At 38.4% G+C, this 22,417-nt stretch overlaps 1 protein-coding gene across 1 annotated transcript in view; it reads right to left on the bottom strand.

Annotated features, from left to right (window-relative positions):
• Nucleotides 1-21,828, bottom strand: part of LOC127545182 (cytochrome P450 2W1) — a 32,387-nt gene extending 10,559 nt beyond the window's left edge. Inside the window, exons 1-6 of the mRNA XM_051972296.1 lie at nucleotides 21,631-21,828; nucleotides 13,201-13,363; nucleotides 11,135-11,284; nucleotides 10,854-11,011; nucleotides 6,399-6,572; nucleotides 4,725-4,863 (exon numbers count right to left, since the gene is read on the bottom strand). Of these exons, the coding sequence (XP_051828256.1) occupies nucleotides 4,725-4,863; nucleotides 6,399-6,572; nucleotides 10,854-11,011; nucleotides 11,135-11,284; nucleotides 13,201-13,363; nucleotides 21,631-21,828 (982 nt within the window). The remainder of the gene's footprint in view (nucleotides 1-4,724; nucleotides 4,864-6,398; nucleotides 6,573-10,853; nucleotides 11,012-11,134; nucleotides 11,285-13,200; nucleotides 13,364-21,630) is intronic.
• Between the last annotated feature and the right edge of the window lie 589 nt (nucleotides 21,829-22,417).

Here is a 22,417-nt window from a genome sequence, read left to right on the forward strand (position 1 = left end):
TTGGTTTCTTCCATCATCCTAGTCATCCAGACCCACAACCTCAAAGTCAGCTTCAACTCCTCACATTCACCCCACATATCCAATCCATTGCCAAGTCTTGTTCTTTCTATATTCCCAATCTACCTTGCCATCTCCTGTCGATGTTTCCTGTTCCTAATGTGAAGAATTGGATGAGGTTTTAGTTTCCAAAGTTACAGAAATTGAATTAGAGAAAAACAGAAATGAAACTTAAATTAGAAAAATAAAATTGGATCCTAAGAAATGGAGACTAGGATACCGAACAAGAAAATAAAACATAATTAAAGGAAAATGAAATCAGGAGTGGGAAATTCAGAATTGAAAAGGAAAAGGGAATGTAATGGAGTGGAGATTTAGCATAAGAAACAGTTGTAAATGTAATAAGAGGTAGAGAACCACTGCGGGGAAGGGGGGGGAAGGGAAAGATGTAATGATGTAATCAAAAGAGGAGATTTAGATTCTCTTGGGAGAATTAAACTCTTCAAATAGCATAGTATTCAGCCAATAGGGATTCAGGAGAAGGACTGAATTACATCTGTATGGATGTGGTGAATGCCAAGAGAGAAGTAATGGTTTTGCCAGAGGTGAAGATTCACATTTATTTGTGTGTGTGTGTGTGTGGGGGGAAATTACTCCTGATAGGTTGTGATCTCTGGAATTCAGCCAATGCATCAAGATTCAGCATCAAGAGAGAGACGTGTTTTGGTTATAAAAAAAAAGATATTGATTCCAAGAGTTCCTATTCTATAGAATACCCACCTTGACAGTTGGTTAATTAAAACCTTTTCACTTCATCCCTCCCAAATCCGGAGTTATTTTTTACACTAATCACATTACTAATTTCTTTGTGTAGGGAGTCATTTCCTCACTCCCAGACTATCATGAAAGTTACTGGTTTAAGTCTCACTCCACTTCAATATATCCTCCTTTCAGCTTTCAAAGTGATCTTTTTAAAGTACAGATTTGACCTTGTCACCTCCTACTCAATAACTCCAGTGACTCCCAATTACCTCCAGCATCAAATATACAAAATTCTGTTGGGTTTTTGAAGTCTTTCATAACCTGGCTCTTCCTATATTTCTAGTCTTCTTATACTTTAGTCTCCATATATACACTATACAATCAAGATGTATTGGACTTGTTGCTATTCCTTGTACAGGACTCTCCATCTTCTAAATATATGTATTTTCACTGGGCATCTCCCTCCCCCAGGCCTGAAATTCTCCTCAGTTCTCTTCTTCTGGGCCTTCCTACTTCCTTCAAGACTCAGCTCAAATTTCGTTTTCTTGACATTGTCTTTCCTTCTCTTCCCATTTACATACACAAGCACACATACCGTGTTTCCCCAATAATAAGACCTATCCCAAAAATAAGCCCTCCCCTTATTGTATAAGATTCCTCTAAAATAAACCCTCCCCCGAAAATAAGCCCGATTGAGATTGCTACTGTAGTGAAGGTGATTCCCTGCGCTACATGCTACATTACAGTACCCTCTGTAGGCACTGTCCCTCCTTTACCCCCCCCCCGGATGAAATGCACACTGCGCTCTGAGATGCATCCAATCAGAGCTGCAGCAGTGAGCGCGTCATCCTGTTCTTCCCCAGTGATTTCCTTCCTGGCGCCATTGAGAGCAGTGCCGTGGAGGAGAGCTGAGGCAGGACAACATAAAAACCCGGTATGTAAGCGGGAGTGAGGGGGCATGATGGAGGATAAAAGAAGAACTCAGGGGGCATGATGGAGGATAAAAGAAGAACTCAGGGGGCATGATGGAGGATAAAAGAACTCAGCCAGCACTCACCGCGCTAAAGAAATGAAGACCTTCCTTGCAGAGAGAAGAATAGATCAAGTAATGATTCCTGCAGGAATGACTGACTATCTCCACACCCTTGATATTGCAATAAACAAGCCATTCAAGGACCATTTGCGCATGGAAGTCAATGACTACATTGAAAATAGAATGGAAAGAAATCAGCGTGGAAACTTTGTGAAGCCCTGTCTGCAAGAGGTCATGACTTGGGCGAAGAAGTCACGGGATAAAATTACTGACAGCTGTGTCGCCAAGGCACTACGAGCAGGTTACCTGGACAAGACATGTTCATTTAAAGAGAGCTATATTGCTGGACATGACAGATTGGGTCCACTTCTTCTAAAGGAAATAGAGGCGCGAGACATCCAGGATGGAATTCAGGGTATGGACACTTATGACGATGTTGTTGAAGGAGATGACATGATCATTATTGAATAAAGGTACTTTTTTTTGTTCACATTTACCTGTTTATTAAAATTGCTGTCAATGTTCATTAAAATAAACCCTCCCCTGAAAATAAGCCCTCTGGTGTTTTTCTGTCCAAAAAAATTAATAAGACAGTGTCTTATTATCGGGGAAACATGGTATCTAGTGCTAATGCACTAGATTAACTCCCATTTACATTACACATTTTTTATGTTTGTCTTTGCACATTGTATTCTCTCTTAGATGGTAAGATCCTTGAGAGCAGGGACAGTGAAGGAAGAAGGGAGAAAAGGAAGGAAGACAGGAAGAGAGAAAGAAAGGGGGAGGGATAAAGGAAGAAAGAAAAAAGTGAAGAAAAGAGGGAGGGGGAAAAGGAGGAAGAAAGAAAGTGAAGGGGAAAGAGAAGGAAGAGGGAAAGCAGATGAAGAAAGGGGAAGGAATAAAGTAGAAAAGAAAGTGAAAGAAAAAGGGAAGGGGAAAAAGGAGAGAAGAAGAAAGTGAAGGAAGAAGAAAGGAAGACAGGGAGAGAAGAAGAAAGAGGGCAGGAGAAAAGAAGGGAAGGAAAAAGTGAAGGAGGAAGAAATACAAGGAGAAAAGAAGAAAGAGAGGAGAAAGGAGGAAAAAAGAAAGTTAAGGAAGAAGAGAGAGAGGGAAAAGAGGTAGGAAGAAAGTGAAGAAAGAAGGAAGACAGGGAGAAAAGAAGAAAGAGGGGAGAGGAAGAGGAGGAAAGAATAAAATGAAGGAATAGAGGGAAGAAGATAGGAAGAGAAGGAGAAGTTAAGGGAGGGAGAGAAGAAGGAAGAAGAAAAGATCAATGGCATTAGGGAAGAGTTCTATCTTCCATCAAAGAGATGGTGAGGATTCATGGGCAGGGCTTATAGGTTGAATAAATGTATACATAGATATATGATCACAGAAAACTTAATGATATAATTATATAATATAATGTAATTATAATAGATAAATCATATAACTTAGAAATGAAAGAGTTTAAATATAGTTTAATTCAACCACTTTATTTTACAGAAAGAAAACAATGGCCCAGAGAATGAAATAACCTGTTCAAAATCTCACAAGCATTAAGTAACAGTCTGAATTTGAACCCAGGTTCTCTAATTCAAAATTCACTCTTCTTTCCATTCTTTGACATTGTCTCATAATTTGTATTTGATTTAGAACCAGTTCACGAAGCTGCCTTCTTCTCCCTGTACATCTCCTTGAGTCTCTATTGAGCTCCTAGTACTACTATAGCACTTTCCCCTCTTCCTTCCCCTCCCCATTTAGGATTAGCCTGCTTTTCTATATCCCAGATGAGTTCTGACCAGCTCTGATGCTGATGATAGTGGGACACTTTAGTTGGAGTTACCTATTATTACAACATTGTTATTTACCACCTCCACTTTGTAGCAGTTTAAAAATTTTGTGGGGGAGGTGAAGAGGGTGTGTGATTACTGAGCTTTTAAAAATAATGAATTATTTACCTCATAAACATCCCATTTCATTGTTAGGAGGGAGAGAGTGAGTATCACAGGTTCGAATATGTCCTTACCCTACTCAAGTAGATTCAGTAATTCTCTGCTACCTCTAAGATCAAATACAAATTTCCCAGTTTGGTATTTAGAACCTTTCACCATCTGGGACTAATCTATCATTCTAGAATAATTTCCAATTACTCTCTTTCATGCACTCTACATTCTAGCCAAGTTGGTCTCCTTGCTCTTCCTTTATGTATTACATTTCATTTGTCATCTTTGTGCCTTTAAAAGCCATGGCTAGAAGGCTTTCCCTTCTCACCTCAGGCTTTTGTAAATCCTAGGCCCCTTTAAGGTTCAGATCAAGCCCCACTCTGTACATTCATGAGACCTTCCTTCCTTCCCTCTTCCCTTCCTTCCCTCTTCCCTCCCTCCCTCCCTCCTTCTCTCCCTTCCTTCCTTCCTTCTTCCTTCCTTCCTTCCTTCCTTCCTTCCTTCCTTCCTTCCTTCCTTCCTTCCTTCCTTCCTTCCTTCCTTCCTTCTTTCCTTCCTTCCTTCCTTCCTTCCTTCCTTCCTTCCTTCCTTCCTTCCTTCCTTCCTTCCTTCCTTCCTTCCTTCCTTCATTTCTTCCTTCTCTCTCTCTCTCTCTCTCTCTCTCTCTCTCTCTCTCTCTCTCTCTCTTTCTTTCTATATGGCACTCATCTAGGGAGTTAGATCCCTGGCTCCCAGGGCTTTTGCAAACAGTAATAATCCACTAAATAAATAATGCCATTTGGTTGACTATTAAATCTTAGAAAGGACACCAAGAGCAACATCTAGGGAAAACTACTATAGCAGCACAAATTACCTTATAAATTAGTTCTCTTGAGCTTTGGGCTAACAAGCATCTTGGTAGTAATCTGAAGTCCTCCAACAAGTCACTTAGCAAAGATTCCCCTCCAGCCTGTTTAGCTAGAAAGAGAAGCTTTTTTGGTGAGAGTTAGGTTGAAAGAGAGACTCACCCTGAACTTCTGGGTATTTGGCCATAAGTAGGATGGCCCACTGCAAAGAGGTAGATGTTGTCTCAGTGCCAGCCATCACCAGGTCAAGGATGGAGGCAACAATGTTTGCATCTGAGAAATAGGTCTCCGCCTTTGGTTCCTTCAAAAACAAGAGACCTTGGTTAATGTCACAAGCAATTTCTCCAGGCCATTGCTCTGGGATGGCAGGTGGTCAGCACTGTCTTGAAGGCTCCCTAGCTTCTTCTCATACTGCCTCCATGAATAAGCATGGTGGGCAACTAGATAGCATCATGGATAAAGCACTGGCCTTAAAGTCAGGAGGACCTGAGTTCACATCCAACTTCAGACACTTAACACTTACTAGCTGTGTGACCCTGGGCAAGTCACTCAACTTGCCTCCAAACGGCCTTCAAAAAAATCAAACTCAAATACATTCCATTTCTTTGGGAAAGAGACCCACATGTGCAAAAATGTTTGTGGCAACTCTTTTTGTAGTGGAAACTGAGTGGATGCCCATCAGTTGAAGAATGGCTGAATAAGCTGTATGTGTGTATATGAATGTTATGGAATATTATTGTTCTATTAAAAAATGATTAGCAAGATGATCTTGGAGAGGTCTGAATAGACTTGCATGAACTGATGCTGAATGAAATGAGCGGAACCAGGAAATCATTATATATGAGTGAGCATGGCCCTGAATTTGGCATTGTACTCAAGTGTTGGACATTTGGGTCTGCACCAGAAGGGTAAGAATGTGCAAGGGAGGAAAACACCACAAAGCTTCAGAACAAGAGTATGAACAAAACAATTTTATATTTTTTAGGATCGTAGTATTGAGCTGGAAAAGAACCCCAAAGCCACCTTGCAGCTTAAATACCTTGGTAGATAATGAACTAGAGTTACAATCAAGAAGAATCAGCTTCAAATCCTGCCTTAGAGATTAGTTGGGCAAAGCACTTAATTTATCTGAGCCTCAGTTACCTCATCTGTTGACTAATAATAGTATCTACCTCCTAGTGCTATTGCAAGGATTAAGGGAGATTTTATATATATTACTATTTACATATGCTAATAGTTATTATATTATTTTATATTATTATATAAATAATTGCTAGAATATAGTATATACTATAAATGTTAGTAGTGATTATTATTGTTGTTATTATTAATCCAGAAATCCAGAAATCACAGGAATAGTAAACATCAGAGATGGGATTTGAACTAAGATCCTCTTGCTACAATGTTAGTGATTAACCTCCGTTCCCCTTGGAGTTCATTTTATGTGAGAATAGCTTTTACAATTATACAATATATACAATAGTTATACAATTACACAAAACCAAACTATATCTAAATATCATAAAAAGATAGATATTTATATCTTGCTTAGCTATTTCATATAATTAATTGGATGTGGTCCTTGAGAACAATCTAGGGGAGACCTACTAGTTAAATATGACATCAGACTCCTTTAAAAAGTATAAATTACTAGAAACATCATAGGAGGAACAATGGACTAAGGAAACTTGGCTTCTTATAAAGGTTCTACCATTGTGTGAACTTGGGCAAATATTTCACTCCTTGCATCTTTGGTTCCTAGCCTATAAAATGAGGATTGGACTAGGTGATCTTGAGGATCCTTCTCAGCTATGCTGAAGGGTACAATATCATTACCTCACTCTGCTTCTGCATCAAGGCATCAATGTAGCTGGTGACATATCCTCCAGGGATGTGCTGTTTACTTGCCGCCATGTAGTTCCTTATAATGACTCGAACCTCTTCTATTTTTACTAGGATTGTTTTGTGGGGTTTGAAGAGCCATCCAAGGAAGGGGTAGAAGTTAAATAGCTAGTTTTAAAGGAGAAAAAACACTAATAAATCCATAAGGAAGAACAGGTAGAGTTTAGGATACTAAACCATAAAGTCACTGACAGATAGATGGGAAATTCTCTTAATGCTGATATTCAGGGGCTAAAGTAGTAGCCATCTCCTTTTCCCTAGTACTGCTTTAACCTTTCCCTCTTCCTCTCTACCCCAAATTTCTGGGTGTTTTTTACAAATGAAACAACAGTCTAGGGAGAGACCGGACCTCTCTGGTTAGTGCCTAAAAATCTTTAATACCTAATTAACATCTACTGGGTGTAAAGAGAAGAAATGAAAGAATAATGAAAAACATGGAGCTTGAAGATAAAGTAGCTATTGTGGAAGGGGGAAGGGGAATGCGCAGGGGTTGTGAAAAGATCTGACGTGAATTTATAGGGATAGGCAACAACAGGTAAAGAACTTCTTTTACCAAAGTAAACCACTTCTCTGCAGTTTATAGTATCAGAGTGGCTTGGAGTACCAAGAGGTTGTCAGGGTCACACAATCAGTGTGTATCTAAGGCAGGATTTGAACCCAAGTTTTCCCAAACCAGAGACCAACTCTCTATTTTTTGTCACTTTATTATCAATATATTAAATATATATATATATATGTGTATATATATATATAATAGATGAATGGATGGATAGATGGAGAGGTGGATGGATGAATGGATGGCTGGACAGAAGGACAGACAGACAGATAAATAGAGCATTTATTAAGGGCTTACTATGTTCCAAGCACTGTGCTAAGCATTAGGAATGCAAATTCAGTAAAACAATGAGCCCTTTACTCTCAAGAGCTTATATTCTAATAAAATAAATCAAAATATAAAAGGGAGCTGAAAGGCAGTTCTGGGATGATTACCCATGTGGATTACGGTTATTGGTAAAGAGGTAGAGCAGTCAGAAAGTGAGTTGATCTGAGAGTGAAAATCCCTCTTGAAATGAAGGAGAGCAGATTCCAGGGTATGGAGGCATGCTCCATGGGGCCAAAGTTCCTGGTTAGGAGGTAGAGTATTCCAGAGAGTGAGTTAAGTTGGGAGTTAAGTGAGCAAAACTACAATCGTTCATAATAAATAATGATAGACTTGTTTATTTGAGAAGTTCCATGCCTTTAAATGGGGAGAGTATATATATGGAGTTTATTTCTTATTTTTGTCTTTTTAATTTATTTATTTTTTGTTTTTTTGAACTATTTGGGAAAAAGTAGTGCTAGATATTTGGGATTAAATCTGATAATTTATCATTTGAAAGTATATACAAGGAAAGGCATTTCTATCAATCAATCAGTCATCAACAAACATTTGTTACCTCCTCCTTTCTTTGCAGAGATCAGGGGTTATGAGTGTGAGACACTGCACATACTTTTGTGTTTGATTACTGAACTGATTTGTTTTGATGAACTCATTTTTCACTTTTTTTAGTATTTGTAACAATACAATGGCTCTCTGGGTAGGGAAGAGAGAAGAATTCATTTAGAAATAAATCTTCTGTAAAAACAAAAACAATAGAAATATTTCAAAATTAAGGGAAATAAATTTAAAATAACAAAAATGCAATGGTATTCTGTTGCAGGGGTCCTCAAATTACAGCCCACGGGCCAGATGTGGCCCTTCACACAGGGCTATGAAGTTTCTTTATTTAAAGGCTCACAAAACAAAGTTCTTGTTTTTACTATAGTCCAGCCCTCCAAAAGTCTGAGGGACAGTGAACTGGCCCCCTCTTTAAAAAGTTTGAGGACCCCTGGAGAGATTTCAGAGAATATGAGACCAGGAAAGAGCTTTGAAGATCACAGAGCCCAATCCTTTCATTTTTCAATGAGGAAACTGAAGCCAGGCCCCAGAGAAGTGACATGGTTTGCCCAAAGTCATGCATCTATTAAATGACAGAGGAGAGACTAGAATCCAAATCTCTTAAGTCCTAGTCCATGCATCTTTTCCATGAAATTCAAGAAAAGTTCCCTAAGTGTGTGTGATTTATTCTCTGTACCTGGGAATATTTCCATGTGGTGTCAAATACCCAGATGCAATACAAAAAGTTCTATTGCCTCATTCAGAGATTTTCAAATAATCAGATGTTTAGTTTGGTGTGAAAACCAAAGAGCTTTTTGCCCTTTTCAATTCCTCTTCCAGCTGTCTAGTATTGTGCCAACTCAGTTTTATATACTGGAGAGAATGTCTACTGATTTAGAAATAAAGAAAGGCAAAGTGGGCTTAACTATATGATGCAGAGGAGATCAGGAGTTGGCAAGATAGGATATGCAGTTTATAAAATGGCATGATGCCTTTGGGAGCAGTGAAGGAGGCAGGGAGTAATCTTGAATGATAAGAAGACCTTTCCGAATCCCCACACCGAATGCCTTCTGAGACTCCCTTCCATTTATACTGTATCATCAAGGTATCTAGTTTCAGGTTATCTTCCCCATTAGTTATGGGCTCCTTAAGGACAGGAATTATTTTTGCCTTTCTGTGTATCCCAAGCACTTAACACAACTCCTAGAACATAATGAACAATATTAATGGATGTTGATTAACTATAATACTTTCCATAGAACTGATCAAAAAATATTGCATGAATGAGAAGGGTGGTGAGTCTAGTTTGAAGAGGTGGAAGACTATAGCTGAGGAACATTGCATACACTGAATCTACATGTTGGACTTGTGTTTACATATTTATTTTGTTGAACTGTTTTTTTTTTTCTCATTCTTTTTTATTTGTTATTAGGGTTGGCTTTCTGGGTAGGAGAGAGGACTATATTAGGAAAGGAGGTGATGGAAAAACCAAATGTTTCCTTTAAAAAAAAATGAAAGGAAAACAAGGGTGAAGGAAAAGTCAGTAAGTAAGTGAATAGCCAGTGAACGTATCCACATCTGCCCTTGTAATGCGCTATCTAATTACAACTCACAGTCTTGGAGTGAACTAGACACCATTGGTTCTCTATATTAGAACTTCCTGATTCCTGTCTCTACTCACAGAACCTTCCCTCTTCCCCCAGACGCAAACACACACACACACACACACACACACACACACACACACACACACGGTCAAACTTGGTAACAAGCAAAAAAGTCCTATATCTAGTCCTTAATTTCAAAACAATTTGCTGCTTCCTATCTTAGATCATGAGTAGAATCACTCAGTTGGAAGAAATAGGGATATTTAGCTTGAAGCCTTAAAGGGAGCATGATGGTAGAACACATTGTTTCTTCTGATATAAGATAAGTTTCTTGGAGGCAAGGATTGCTTTGTTTTTGTCATTGTATCCCCAGTGCCTAGCACATTGCCTATACAGAGCAGGTGCTTAATAAATGCTTGTCAACTGATTATTGAAATATTCAAGGACTGTCATATGGAAGAAAATCCCTCTGCTTGGCTTCTAACGTCAGGGCTAGGAGCCAAAGAATGTAGGGGCAAAGAAATATATTTAGATTTGTTTGTAGGGAAAATTTCATAGCAATTAGAACTACCTCAAAGTGGAGAGTTGCCCTAGCTCAGGAGGTAATAGATTCATGCTCACTTGGGTCTTTAAGCAAAGGTTGAATACTCACTCCTCAGAGATGCTGAAGGAGACTTTGTTATTTAGATGTGAATTGGAATAAATGCCATACCAGGTAATTTTATGATTTTATTATTCCTAGGACCCTCTCAGTTCTCAATTATGCTCTTAGGATATCAAATCCATATCTAAGGATAACTTTTTCAAAGTGGAAGAAAATACTGCAGAAAAATACTAAGGATGGACAGAAGAAGGAGAAGAGAAGTAAAATCAGACTGACAAAGGGAAGGGAAATAGACAAACATTCTGGAAGAGAGGGAACATTAATCATAGTCTCTAATGATTTCTCAGTTTTATTGGTTAAAACCAATAAGGTTAAGACCTTAAGACTCAAATGAAAATTCTATTGAATTGTCCAACATGTTGTGCCTAGTGACTAACCAAATCATTAGGGCTGTTACCTGAGTGGGTGACTGGAGTAGAAAATGTAAAGGGCACTGACAACATTAATTGCTATCCTAATTGTCCTAATTGTTGGCCCATCCCCTACAAACTCTGTAGGCTCCATCCTCTTCCAGCCCATCCCCTATGAGAGCAGTAGCCAAGGATATTTCTTCTGCTCTTGCCCTCTGGCGATACCTCAGGGCACCAATCCCCAGGTGGAGCTTTCCCTTGTCTTCATCTTGCCCCATGTGCATTAATTGCTAGTTAAAGCTTTGTTAGCAGTGCTTACCATTAGCACAAAAGAAGAGGGAAGCTACTCACATGGAGGAAGGGAGAGCCCAGAAGAACCATAACTTCATCTATTAGTCTTAATAAAGTTACAAATGTTGGGTCTTGATAATCAAATCGGTCTCCAAAGAGCAGGAGAAAAGTGACATTGGTTGGTGCCATGTTGAATAATTTCAATTTGAAAGGCTCACCTGAAAAGGCAAAAAACAAACAAATCCAATGATCCCAAGATGTTATCTTTGGAGTATCAAATTCAGGTTCTCAGTCAAACTGGTCTTTAGCAAAAAAAAAAAAAAATTGGAATCATATCTCACCTTTGAAAGACTCTATCAATCCTGCCAGAAAACTAAATTCTTCCAGAATCTTCTTCACTAAAAGCTTTTTCCCCATCCCAAGGTTATGCATGCTTGACATGGTAAATTTGCGAGTTGTTTTCCATAGTTCTCCAGATGAGAAAAATATACCTGTGGGGTGAATGAATGTATTATAAGTTATTCCTTCACTGGAAATGGTTCATCATCTCAGTCCCCTTCAAAGTTCCTGCCAAAACAGACAGCCGTGTGTGTGTGTGTGTGTGTGTGTGTGTGTGTGTGTGTGTGTGTGTGTTTGTATATATTTAACCAAGAGTCAAAAAGCTATTATTGCTAAAATAGGGCTTCAAAGACAAGGGATCCATGACCTTGAGATGCTTCTTCAAAAGCATCCATCTAGCCCCTGATCCAGAGACCCTATTCTGTGATCCTATGACTTACTATGTGACTTCATAGCTATCATTTCCTCATCTATATATAATAATAGTTATTAGCTTTATATGATAACTTAAGAATTACAAACTAATCTACATATTATCTCTCTAGTTTGATCCTCAAAATGCCTTTTTGAGATAAGTGCTATTATTATCCTCAATTTACAGAGAAGGAAACTGAGGCAGAGAGAGATTAAATGATTTGCCTTGAGTAACACAGCTGATGAGCATCAGAGCCAAGATTTGAATTCAGATGATCTTCCTGATTCCAGATCCAGTGCTCTATCCACCACATCCCCACCTAGCTGACTCTGGGGAGTATAACCACTACAAATGTTGACATGGACTATTTCTGCTTGACATGTGGCAAAGCCTTCCAAGCTCATGTTGGTCTGATCAGTACAGTCAAATACATTGAACCTTGTCTCCAAAAAGTGATGTCATTTTGGTCCTCATCAAAAATGAAGCACAACCACTTTTGAGGAGAATATAATTGTTACAGTCTATCTCACAAGATAAGTTTGAAGCTTAATGATTTAAATAAATCACCTAGTAGACTTCAGTAAAGATATTTTTATTGATATTTTGGTTCTTACATTACCTTTATATCTGAACACATCCCTTCCCTGTCCAGAGAGCCATCCCCTCGAACAAAGGATAAAGGAGAAAAGGGAGAAAAGTAATATTGAGAAATTGACACATCACCTTCATTTGGGTTTAGTTGAGGCTCTGCCTCCATGGTCCCCCTTCTCTATGAAAAAAGAAAGGGGCTATGTTCTAAGTTGGACCTGACTCTGGTCATTCCCCTAGTGGTTTAGATTTAGGGAAGGGTTAGGATATTGTGTGCCTTATTGTTATAAGGTGCCTTCTCATATCTCTTCTTTGGGGTTGAGTTTGGTCATTATAATTGCTGTATTAAGTTTGAGGGATTTTTGATTATTCTTTTCACTTAAAGACTGCTATAGTCAATATAATATTTTCTTGTTTCTGCTTCATTTTGAAAATGTTAAAATACCATATAAATGTCTTGTTATTGTTTTTGTTATTGTTATTATTGTACTAAGTGCCTCAAAGGGTTTGATGAATATCACATGAGATAATATATATCCAAAGCCCTTTGAAAAAGATAAAGTTCTGTTACAACCTAAGATAGTATTGTAAAAGAATATGGAATCACTTTTTTCCATTTTTTTTGAGCTGAGGTAATTGGGGCTAAGTGACTTGCCCAGGGTCACACAGCTAGGAAGTGTTAGGTGTCTGAGACCAGATTTGAACTCAGGACCTCCTGACTTCAGGGTTGGTACTCTACCCATTGAACCACCTAGCTGCTCCTTTCCATTTATTTTTAACCTTGTCTTTCATTTCCTTGAGACTCACAACACACACACACACACACACACACACACATCTATATATACATGTATATATATGTCTATATATGTTCCTAGGCCTCAGGGGCACATGCTTAATTGCACGGCCATATTATGCAAAATTATGAAGGCAAAATTTCAAAAAATAGCTGCCTTTGTTGGCGTGGGCCCTTGGAGTGTGTGTGGGGTTTACATCTGGCAGATTCTCCATTTCTTCTCATCCCCCCCACACCCACTGAGAGTCAGTGTTGTCCGAACCACATACCCTGGCCTTCCTGAATGCGTTGGAATATAGGAATGGGTGGTCGATCAGCAAACTCCTCAGCAGAGTTGACCAATGCCTCTCTCACGGCCTCATAACCAGTCAGTACCACCATCTTTTGGATACCAAAGTGAACGGTGAAGACGGGGCCATATTTCTCTGAAATCTGGGCAGAGGAAGCAAAGGTCATGCCATTAGTGAAAAGAAAAAAAATATGGTTGTCATAGTATACACGTATATAAATGTCTTCTCTTACTAAACCCTAGAATTCTTCTGGAATAATGTGCACATTGGAGAAACATCACAAAAGATTAGGTTTGGAAATTACCATAGAGACTCTATTGTCTAACTCCTCCATCTTAGGCAAACCTAGGTTCCTTGATTCCTGAGTCAGGGTCCCTTCCATCCCATGATATTGTCTTTCACAAACCACATAAGTGTATAAACCAGAACATTTTTTTCTAGCTCCAGTGATACTCCAGAGTTTTGCAGAAGTTTGCAAATTTGATACCTCTGAAATCCAATATTCTTGTTTTTACAGATAAGGAGACTGAGGCACAAAGAAATTAGGAGACTTTCCTGTGTCACACAAGTATTAAATGGAGAGCTGGGATTTGCACCCAAGTCTTTTGGCTTCAAATTAGCATTTTCTCCAGTAAGATAGCTGCCTCTCTCCTCTTTGTGCCATGTAAGACATGTGAAGTAACATAGAATAGTGTAGTTAAATTAGACCTTAGTTTCTAGTCTCTCTAGTCCAATTTCATAGATGAGAATACTGAGTCTTGGGGCCACACTCAGTGGCTGCTAAAGGTCATATAGTTATCAGTGTCAGAGTCACATCTAAAATACAGTTCCCCAAGCCCTACAGCAGTGATCTTTGCACTTTGCATAGGATTATGAAATCATAAGTGATTTTCTTGTCTCATTTTAAATAGGGTCAGCTTCAGAATGTCTGTTTTAAAATTAGCTATGGATGAATTTCATGTTCAGAGATGAAGAGGTGACTGAAATTAGTGGTCCGTGATAAATAGAAAGCTGGGGTTGAAACCAGAAAACTTAACATGTACTGTTTGTCTGTTCCTGAGCAAGCCCTGCCCCATTTCTTTTAAAATAGTATTTTCTTTTTTTTTCCAATTACATGTAAAGATGAATTTTAACATTCATTTAAAAAGACTGAGTTCCAAATTTTCTCCTTCCCTCTCCTTCTCCCTTTCTAAAATGGTAAGCAATTCGATATAGGTTATATGTGTGCTACATATAAAATGTATTGCCATATTGGTCATGTTGTGAAAGAACAAACAGAACAAAAGGAAAATAACACATTAAAAAGTGAAAGTAGTATGTTCCAGTCTTCATTCAGAATCCATCAGTTCTTTATCTGGAGGGGAATAGCATTTTTCCCCATGAGTCCCTTGGAATAGTCTTGGATCATTATAAATCATTCACAGTTGATCATCCTGGGATGTTGCTGTTACTGGGTACAATGTTCTCCTGGTTCTGTTCCTTTCATTTGTATCAGTTTAATTAAGTGTTTCCAGGTTTTTGTGAAATCTGCCTGTTTGTCAATTCTTATAGCATTTTTATGAAATCTGCCTGTTAGTCAATTCTTATAGCACAATGGTACTCCATTACAATCATGTCCCACAATTTATTCAGCCATTTCCAGTTGATGGACCTCCTCTCAATTTCCAGTTTTTTGTCACCACAAAAAAGAGCTGTTATAAATATTTTTTTAACAAGTCCTTTCCCCTCCTTTTTAAAAAATCTCTTTGGGATACAGACCCAGTAATGGCACTGCTAGATTAAAGATATGCACAATTTGATTGCTCTTTGGATATAGTTCCAAATTGCTCTTTAGAATAGCTGGATCACTTCACAACTTCAACAATAATGCATTAATATCCCAAATTTTTCCCACATCCTTTCCAAAATTTATCACTTTCTTTTTTCTGGAATATTAGCCAATCCGATAAGTGTGAAGTATTTTAATTTGCATTTCTCTAATAGTAGTGATTTAGAGCATTATTTCAGATAAATCACTTGTTTTCTTGGCACACTAGGCAGCTTTCTAAGATGAAGTCGCCAATCTGCCTTGTTAGACGGTTTTCTCACTTGGGTGTTTCTTATTCCATTTAAATCAAGGCATGTGCCTATTTCTCTCTTGGAACAAGAGAAAATTTGATGAAAGATTTCTCTGGCAATGTGTGTGTGTGTGTGTGTGTGTGTGTGTGTGTGTGTGTGTGTGTAGGTATGAATGTGGCTGTGAGCCATGGGATACACCTTAAAGAATGATGAGACTGGTGAGATAGAAAAGGATTAAAGGGTGTCAGTCTTGTTGAGCTGATACTTTCTCTAATTCTCTCTTTTTTTGTCCCTCCTTTCATTCTTAGTCCAGAGAGAATAGTTACAGGAAATGAGAAGAAAATGACAAATCTCATCATCTCCTTTGGTCTCTTCTTCCCAGGTAAAGAGACAGAAGATTGGCAGAAGAATATTACTACTACATTTTGCTGTTGAGCTACCATCATCAGTGGAAAAGAGGATTTCTGAGACATCTGCTGTGTTGGGACCAACTTTGGAGAGATACTGATCTCATCTAAAGTCATATCAATTAGGCCATTAGACCCTGTTGCCACCCAGCAGATTTCCAGGCCACTGTCTCCATTATCAGTGTATATGAGCTTAGTTAAGGAAAACTACTTTTTATATTGGATAATACATTTAACAAATAATTAGAAGGATAAATCTATTACCCCCCCAAAATCTAGGCCACAAAATTCAATCTAAGCCAAATTAAAATTTATGTTTGGCTTATAAATGCCACTGTAGTGAATAATTGAATTGTTTTATGGATTACTATTGGTTAAAAAAAAAAGCATATAGATTGATTGCGATAGACTTGATTCTTTTCAGCAATTTAGTGATACAAGAAATTCGTATAAGCTTTGGTTGGAAAATGCCATCCTCATCCAGAGACAGAGAGCTATGGAGACTGAATGTGGATCAACACATACTATTTTCACCATTTTTTTCTTCTGGTTTTTCCCTTTTGTTCTGATTTTTCTTTCCCAACATGACTCATATGGAAATATGTAAAAAATGAATATGCATGTATAACCTTAACATTTTTAAATTAATTTTTAAAGCACGTCATTGGAATAGGACATTATATTATGTTGTAATTGTTGGCCAAGAGCTCCCTCTCTCAAGGTAAGCCAACAAGCATTTATTAAGCACCAGGCATTGTGCTAAGGATCAAGGGTACAAAAAAAAGGGTGGGGGGGAGAGTGTCTACTTTCAGGGTGCTCCCAATCTAATGGAGGAGACATCACACAATTATATATACTTCTAGTCCAATACCCCATATCTCTGAGCAGAGATCCCAACCTCTTGTTTCCCCTCCTGGGAAGAATGAAAGTCCCTCTTGGAGAAAGGTCAAGGAAGTAGAGACTAGAGATGTCTATTCTACCTCCCTTGGAGCCATACACAACAAGCCCCCCATTGCAACACATGGATCCCCTCACTACACATATGAGTGCCCCTTTTTTGGGACATATGATTTGTGAAAAAGGAACAGAGACAGAGCCAAGGGACTGAACCTGTGATTTTATCTGTATGGGGGACCTGAGTGATCCATTGCTTAGGGGGATTGAATAGGGAGGAAGTCACCTATGGATGCTTAGCAAGTGTGTATTGAGGACAGGAGATGACCTCAGATGATGTGATCCAATGACAAACCAGAGGGTTTATGTCAAGGGTCCTCAAACTTTTTAAATAGGGAGTCAGTTCACTGTCCCTCAGACTGTTGGAGGGCTAGACTATAGTAAAACAAAAACTTTGTTTTGTGGGCCTTTAAATAAAGAAACTTCATAGCCCTGGGTGAGGGGATAAATGTCCTCAGCTGCCACATCTGGCCCACGGGCGTAATTTGAGGACATAAACTTTATGTAATGGGCCAGAACTCTGGAGAAATATACTTGATTCTTATAAGGTGTTAAGTCAGTGGAATTGATAAGACAATGGTTATCTAGTTTAGCATGGTGATTAATAGTTCCCTAGTTCCATATGATTGATTTAATCTTATAACAAATAATGGTTCCCTAGTGATATAATGATTGGCTTATACTCAGTATACTGTAATGATGTAATTGTAATAGAGCATATAAACTGGGACAAACAGCCAGAGATAGAGAAGACTTCCTACCTCCTGCACTCCTCCACTGAAACCAAGACCCATTCTAGAGGATGTCCAGAAAGCTAGCCTGGCCCCAAGTGAAGGAGACAGATTGTGAAGGAGATAATAAAGACTTTGGACTTTATTCCTGACTATTCTCATGGTGATTATTCTGCTGAGACGAAGGCTGGTTCTGAGATCTCCAGAAAGCTCACCAAAACATTACAAGTTTATTAATTATGGTCAGATCTACAAATTCCTCTAGCCAATGCAAATTGCCAAGTTTTTGTTTTTGTTGTTCAATTATTTCAATCTTGTCTGATTCTCTGTGATTCCACTTGGGTTTTAGTTGGCAAAGACACTAGAATGCTTTGCTATTTACTTCTCCGACTCATTTTACAGATGAGGGAACTTTCCCAGAGTCACACAACCAGTAAGTGTCTGAGGCCAGATTTGAATTCAGATCTTCTTGACTCTAAAGCTGGTGCTCTATCCATTGTGCCATCTAACTACTCCTCTTGCTTAGGTGTTTTATTAAAAGGTGTTGGGCTTATTTGATGGAATAAAAATCTGGAAAACCTGGATACAAGTCCCACCTTTGAGATATATTGACTATAGCGTCTTGGACAAGTCTAAGATTATAACTCACAGAACAGTTGCTGATCTGCCCAGGTGGAGATCATTTCCTTCTATGTTCAGTCACAGGTCCTAGCATTTTAAAAAATGCTTACTGTCAAACATCACTGAAGTCAACTAAATTTACTGCATAACTATTTACATTTGAATTATTTTATGTGGGTAATATAACAATTTTTTCCTCTAAGTCTGAATTAGGATGTTTCTGTCAACTCATTCTCATTTATTTTCTTTTACCAGGTAGTACTTGGCATGTAGTCCTTTCTTTTGGATCTGTTTTCTTCCCTACTTTGAATTCTTTCATAAAAACTTTTCAGGATTTCATTTTATTTTACATACTTGTTGATCTTTCTTTATTATTGTTATCCTGAGAACCTTTCACAAAACCTGATATAGGGGCTTAATAAATACTTATTGATTGACTGATTGCTATATACTAATCTATTATATCAATGTGCCACAATTTATTTAACTATTCGTTTTCCTAACATTGAACTTGTTTTCATGGTAGATTTTTTTTTAATCATGTTTGATGCTGCTATGAAAATCTTTGAACGGAGTTTTTTTGTTTATTTATTTATGATGCACTTTTAAAACATATTCCCAACAGTAAAACCATTGGATTAAAAACTATGATAATTTTTTCAAAGGGTGGGCTAGATGATGGCATAGTACTGGTCCTAGAGTCAAAGAAGATATCTTCTGAGTTCAAATCTGGCCTCAGGCATGTATTAACTGTGTGACCCTGGGCCAGTCACTTAACCCTCATCTATAAAATGAGATGGAGAAGAAAATGGCAAACCATTCCAGTATCTCTGCCAAGAAAACTCCAAATGGGTTGCAAAGAATCAGTCATGATTAAAATGACTGAACTTTTTTTTATTATAGCTTTTTATTTACAAGATATATGCATGGGTAATTTTTCAGCATTGACAGTTGCAAAACTAAACTTTTTTTTTTTTTTTGCAATTTCTTGCAATGACCATGTGGTATCTATTTGTCTTTTACTTTCTATAGTTTCAGTTTGTCCAGAATTAATGAGAATAAATAATCCTGAACTGTTTGCTGAGACCCTCAATCAACACAACAAGATTCAACCTTAACCACTGCACTTGATTCACTAAGGCAGTTCAAGTATCTTCATTTTCAACAAAGGTGAAATAGTTATCTATTGGACCCTCAACTGACCAGAAATTTAAATTAGCTAGAAAATTAATTGCCTGGGGGTTCTAATATCTGGTAGTCTTACTGCATTCTATGCTTAATCATCAATATGGTACTGTGGTACCAGTCTTGGAAATAGAATGCTTTGTTTTGAGTTTCAGATCAAACCCTAACTAACTTTGTGATCTTAAGCAAGACATCTTAATCTTTCAATGCCTCACCCTCCTTTGTCAAACAGAGATAATAACATTTACAATATTTCTCTCATAAGGTTATTGTAAGAAAAGTTTTCTGTAAATGTATGCTATTAAACAAAGAAAGGAAAAAAGTCATAAGAAATTTTAATTGTTTGCCTAAGGATACCATGAGTCACTAGTTGAGTACATGCCAAATGGGTCGGTCTCATGCATGGCCAGGGATTACAGGATCAAAGGATTATAGATTTAGAGCTAGAAGAGAATGCAGAGGTCATTGAGTTCAACCCTTCCTTTTACAGATGGGGAAACTGATACATATAGATGTTAAGTGATCTGTTAGCTCCTCATTGCTATAGATAACCAAAGGAAACATAAAAGGATGAAAAGAGTTCAAAGCAAATCTATTCCTGCTATCAGAAACTAGTTTGAAAGACATGCTTTCTTAATGGGTGCGCCATTAGTAGACAATGCACTGAGCAGCTTAAGTGACCCAAGTCAAAATTTGAGAAACAAGATCTCTCATTCAGACTACTCAAGAGTAAGATCAAAAAAAGTAAAATTTAGAAAACTGCTTAGCATATTACTTGGGGCATAGCAGGTACTTAATAAATATTTACTCTCCTGCCTCCCTAAAATGCTCATTTTCCCCTTAACACTCTTGTTTACAATAAACTCATAGACAAAGTTGAAAGGGACTTTAGGAGGAAGCTAGTCTGAGCTTCCCATTGTATAGTTGAAGAAACTGATGTCTTGAGAAGTTCAGTGACTTGTCCAAGGTCACAGAGATAATAAGAGTTAGAGGCAGAAGTAGAACTCAGGTCTTCTAATTCCAAATCTCCCATGCTTTCCACTGCATTGTGTACTGCATCCCTCCTGAAGTGTAATGTCAGTCAGTCATTCAACAAGCACTTATTTACTATGTGCCACACAGTGCGATGAGAATTCAAGGAACAGAGAGGAGTAGGGAAGGGAAAGAGGGAGAAAGGGAAGAAGGGAAGGAAGAAGAAAGAAAGGAAAGGAAGGAGGGAAGGAAGAAGAAAGAAAGGAAAGGAAGGAAGGAAAGAGATAGGGAGGGAGGAAGGAAAGAGGGAAGGAAGAAGAAAGGGAAGGAAGGAGAGAGGGAGAAAGGGAGGAAGAAAAGGAAGAAGGTAAGGAAAGAAGAAAAGAAAAAAGAAAAATCAATGAATAAATAAAATAATAAATGAATGAATAGTAGACATTTGAAAAACTGGAACACAGGTAACTGGAATAAAGAATTAAAAGGAGAAGAAGGGATTAGTATGTTTTTATATTCCTCTGTTTCTAGAGGTCAAAGTGATTGATCAGTATGGAGCCATACTTTGAAGGAGAAATAGATGGCAAGAAGAGAGACTTGTAGAAAAGATTTGGTCTAAATAATTAATTACAGGGGTATCCTGAGTTCAGTACCTACTTAGTCAAGTACCTTGAACTTCACTTTTTTTTTTTTTTTTTTTTTTGAGAGGCAAGCTGGAGAAACAACAACAAGATCACTGTGACTGGATTGTAGAGCTGTAGCGAGGAATATAGTTAAAAAAAAAAAAAAACCCTCAGAGTTAGGAAGGGGCCAGCTTGCGAAAAACTTTAAATGCCAAACAGAGTATTTTATATTTGATCCTAGAGGTAATGGGTGGGCAGCTGGGTGCTGCAGTGGGTAAAATGCTGGCCCTATGGTCAGGAAGATCTGGTTTAGATCTGACCTCAGACTCTTACTAGCTGTGTGACCCTGGGCTTAACCCTATTTAACTCAGTTTCCTCATGTATAAAAATGAACTGGAGAAGGAAATGGCAAACCTCTCTAGTATCTTTGCCAAGAAAACCTAAATGGGATCAAGAAGTCAGACAACTAAACAGCTAAAATAGCTACACAACTATAACTAGACAACTACAAAAGAGCAATCGGGAGTCCTACACTGACATCCCTCTTCCTTTTGTTTCTGGATAATCAGATCCTTCAGGGCTCAAGTAAAGTCCCCTTTCATTCTGAAAACTACTCCCAGCTAACAATGTTCTCTCATCAGGGTCTTATATGTTGTTCTCTATATTCTTGGCAGACACTTGTTGAAGTGAATAGTAGGAAGTTATTGCAAATGTTCCCCCCAAGGCCCCCTTAGTACCACAGTCTCACTCCTACTAGACTGGAGGAAACTAGAAACAATGATGTCCTGGGGTCACCAGTTCTAGAGTGAAGAATCTTCCTGAGAGAAGAACTGGTCACTGGAGGGGGAAGACAGTCAGTCCTACCTTCATCAGTGACTTGTCTTGCCTCCTGAGATCCAGCAAATGAAGGTTCCCAATGAAAGGGAGAGGGGTTGGCCCAGGAGGCCACTTCCCAGCTGGCTCTTTGGGTCTCCTGAGGAAGCAGAACATCCCCCCGAAGAGCAGAGCCCCCAGCAGAGCAATCCCAACAGGGTCTGACAAGAACAAAATAAGGAATGACATGGTTAACGGAGGCCTGTTGATCAGGCAAGGGAGGTGCCCCAAGGATGGCTGTCCCACCACGGTCTGTCCCAGAGTGCAAGGCTTACTTATATGCCTTCCCTGGGAGTGCCAGAAGCACTCCACCCTCTTTGCTCACCTTGGAGAATGTGGAATAAGCAGTTTGCAAGCTATAACCAGGAGCAAAAAGGTTTAAAGTTACAAATGTGGTATGTGGGTGAATGAAGACTGAGAAACTGAGCTTTTAGACAAGAGACAGGGCTGAATGGGCAATGTGGGCATCCACAAAGAATGTGCCCTCTAGTTCACGGGAAAAAGTATTTCCACACCTATTGCCTATTTGCCCACCAAAATAGAAAGGGGAGCTTGGTAACTATTCTTTTCATCTGCTTATTGTGAGCGCAAAACACTATTCCTGCTAAGTGATTGAGTGGGGAAGACCCAAGTTCAAATCCAGTTAGTATACATGTATAACCAGAAAAAAAAAGCAATTTTTAAAAAACCCTTGTAAGAGGGAGATAATAACAGCATCTACCTCACAGGATTGTTGTGAAGATGAAATGAGATATTTGTAAAGCACTTAGTACAGTGC

This window comes from Antechinus flavipes, chromosome 1 (assembly GCF_016432865.1).
Source record: "Antechinus flavipes isolate AdamAnt ecotype Samford, QLD, Australia chromosome 1, AdamAnt_v2, whole genome shotgun sequence".
Classification (NCBI taxonomy): Eukaryota; Metazoa; Chordata; class Mammalia; order Dasyuromorphia; family Dasyuridae; genus Antechinus; species Antechinus flavipes.